Source organism: Octopus bimaculoides, unplaced genomic scaffold, assembly GCF_001194135.2.
Source record: "Octopus bimaculoides isolate UCB-OBI-ISO-001 unplaced genomic scaffold, ASM119413v2 Scaffold_32504, whole genome shotgun sequence".
Taxonomy (NCBI): Eukaryota; Metazoa; Mollusca; class Cephalopoda; order Octopoda; family Octopodidae; genus Octopus; species Octopus bimaculoides.
Window position 1 is genome coordinate 59,166 of NW_026305254.1, and position 2,709 is coordinate 61,874.

At 42.5% G+C, this 2,709-nt stretch overlaps 1 protein-coding gene across 2 annotated transcripts in view; it reads right to left on the reverse strand.

Moving 5' to 3' along the window:
• Positions 1–60: 60 nt before the first annotated feature.
• LOC106873054 (serine/arginine-rich splicing factor 7) overlaps positions 61–2,709 on the reverse strand; it is a 17,334-nt gene continuing 14,685 nt past the window's right edge. Inside the window, exon 5 of one of the 2 annotated variants that reach the window (XM_052978210.1) lies at positions 61–971. In XM_052978210.1, the coding sequence (XP_052834170.1) occupies positions 884–971 (88 nt within the window). In that variant the 3' untranslated portion in view covers positions 61–883. The remainder of the gene's footprint in view (positions 972–2,709) is intronic. The other variant, XM_014920268.2, reaches the window with a different exon arrangement.

Sequence of the window (2,709 nt, forward strand, 5' to 3'; positions counted from 1 at the left end):
AAAGATATTACAAATATATATAAATATATATATATGTGGATGCGCAATGGCCCAGTAGTTAGGGCAGCGGACTCGCGGTCATAGGATCGCAGTTTCGATTCCCAGACCGGCCGTTGTGAGTGTTTATTGAGCGAAAACACCTTAAAGCCCCAGGAGGCTCCGGCAGGGGACGGTGGCGATCCCTGCTGTACTCTTCCACCACAACTTTCTCTCGCTCTTACTTCCTGTTTCTGTTGTGCCTGTAATTCAAAGGGTCAGCCTTGTCACACTCTGTGTCACGCTGAATGTCCCCGAGAACTACGTTAAGGGTACATGTGTCTGTGGAATACTCAGCCACTTGCGAATCAGAGGTGAGAACACAGTAAGCAGGATCCCTCTGGGCCAAACAGTCTGCCTCCCAGTGTCTCAGTAGAGTCGTTGGTTGGGTACAAAATCCGACCAATGGGAACCCATAATCCTGCTGAGAGTCCAGATCCCAAAGGACCTTCCTAAAGGCCCTGGATTGTCCAAGTCTCCCAACTACAGACAAAGGAGGATCAGTGACCTAGGGACCCGAACATTTGTCCTCCTGCTCAGATATCAGCAGGGCCACACACCCCTGTCCAGAAAGTCCACAACACATCCAAGTCTTTCCAAGACTTCAGACTCAAAAGGCTGATGCTTCTGACATAAGTGAAGCTGTCGACACACAAGAAAGAGTTCTCCAAGAAGTCAACGAAAGACTAGATTTTTGCATTGACCCAAGAAACTCTAAGAGCAAGTGGTTTTACTTCCTCAAACAGTGAAAGGAGGACTTGCAGCTTATGACAACAGACACAAGGCATTTGATTTGGCTCACTTGGCAAACATACACGTGCATTGTTAAAAATAACGTAATGTCCCTCTACCTTCCTCGGTTTCTGTATTTGTCGTTCTTCGGACGTCGGCCACGGGATCGAGATCTTGACCTCGAGTAGGAACGAGAGGAAGACCTAAAAGATGGAAGGACAAAAGGAAGAGAAAAAAAAAAGAACAGGCATATGAGATCTCATTACGTGGAAGTCACGAGAAAAAAAAAAAAGACCAATTAGATATTAGATAAAATATGGTAGATACAGGACACACAGACAGACATACACAGAATATAATGCATACTGTACATATATTCATAGAGAAGAATTAGAAATGATAGCTTATGTTAAAATATCACATCTTGTTATATATAATGATGCTAATGTAAGTACATCTATATATATGTAACCAAAACTCATTTTGCATCCAGCTAAAATTATAGGGAAAAAATCTTAAAATTTCCATTTTAATAATGTTACTTTTCTTGTTCGTTTTAAACATTGTCTTTGCTTGAAAGGACCAGTAGCCCCCATCATTCACTGCACCCAACTCTTCATCGACTTCCTGCATTCCTTTTTAAACCTAGCTTCACTTGTCCGCCACATCTGCACCGCCACCATCTCCAGCCTAATTTATGCTGTCTTTTGCTATTATCACAACATTCTTAGGGCAATGGTACCATCAACCGGTTTTCATACCACGTCTGCCTGACTCTGCCCTTCAATCTATCATCCAAACTCCCGCTTTCAAAGTGATCAAAATACCATCTACCATCAAAATTTCATATCAATTTATGTCCCAAACACCAGATTAATTAACAATAAACTTATTTGACTAAATTCTTCATTATTTTCAAAATTAATCAAAACAAAACCTGTGTATTTCAACAGAAATATAACAATATGTCTTTACCCTAAAGACATTTAGAGAGATTTAAGGGGCCAGGAGTACCACAGTGGTGTTCCTTCACTGCTTACTGAGCATGCAGTATAATGTGTATATAACATGGATATAGGTTTCATGTATGTATACAGTAACATGTACAAAGTATATATAATTATACAGTAATACATGTAGCTATGTGTGTGTGTGTGTGCAAAAGCGTTCATATGTATGGGTTAGCAGCGGGGGAAAGTATCAATAATATATTAACCTAACTTATGCTAGCATAGAAAACAAATGTGTGTGTGTGTGTGTGTGTACAATATCTCTTGATGTCACATGACTGACCAGACTATCAGATGTGTTACACATCACTGGTCACAATGCACTTTGCATAATTTCAGCCACTGAATGATGGTTAGGCAAGTGGGCCAACGTCCCTACCTGATCAGAAGTGGGATTGGAGCATTGTGAAATGGAATATTTTGCTCAACAGCACAACACACCACCCAGCCTGGGAATCAAACCCACCATCTGGTGATCATGAGTACAAAAGCCTAACCACCAGGTCACGCACCTATTTGTTTGCTGAAGGTGCATGGCTCACTGGTTAGAGAGTCATGGCTAGTGAGTTCAATTCCTGGACAGGGCTGTGTCTTGTGTTCTTGAGCAAAATTATATTCCACGTTGTTCTCGTTCACTCATCAGTAGAAATGAGAGGGGACATGACTGGTGCCAAGCTGTATTGGCCCCTTTGCCCCCTTTGCCTTTCCCTTGGACAACATCAGTGGCATGGAGAGGGGAGGCTGGCATGCATGGGCAAACGTTGGTCTTCCACAAACAACCTTGCCTGGACTTGTGCCTCAAGGGGAACTAATCCCATGGCCCTTTATCCTTTACTCAATGTACATACAATGGCATGGCGAAGGGAAGCTGGTCTTCCACAAACCTTGCCTGGACTTGTGCCTTGGAGGGGAACTTTCTAGGTTCAATCCC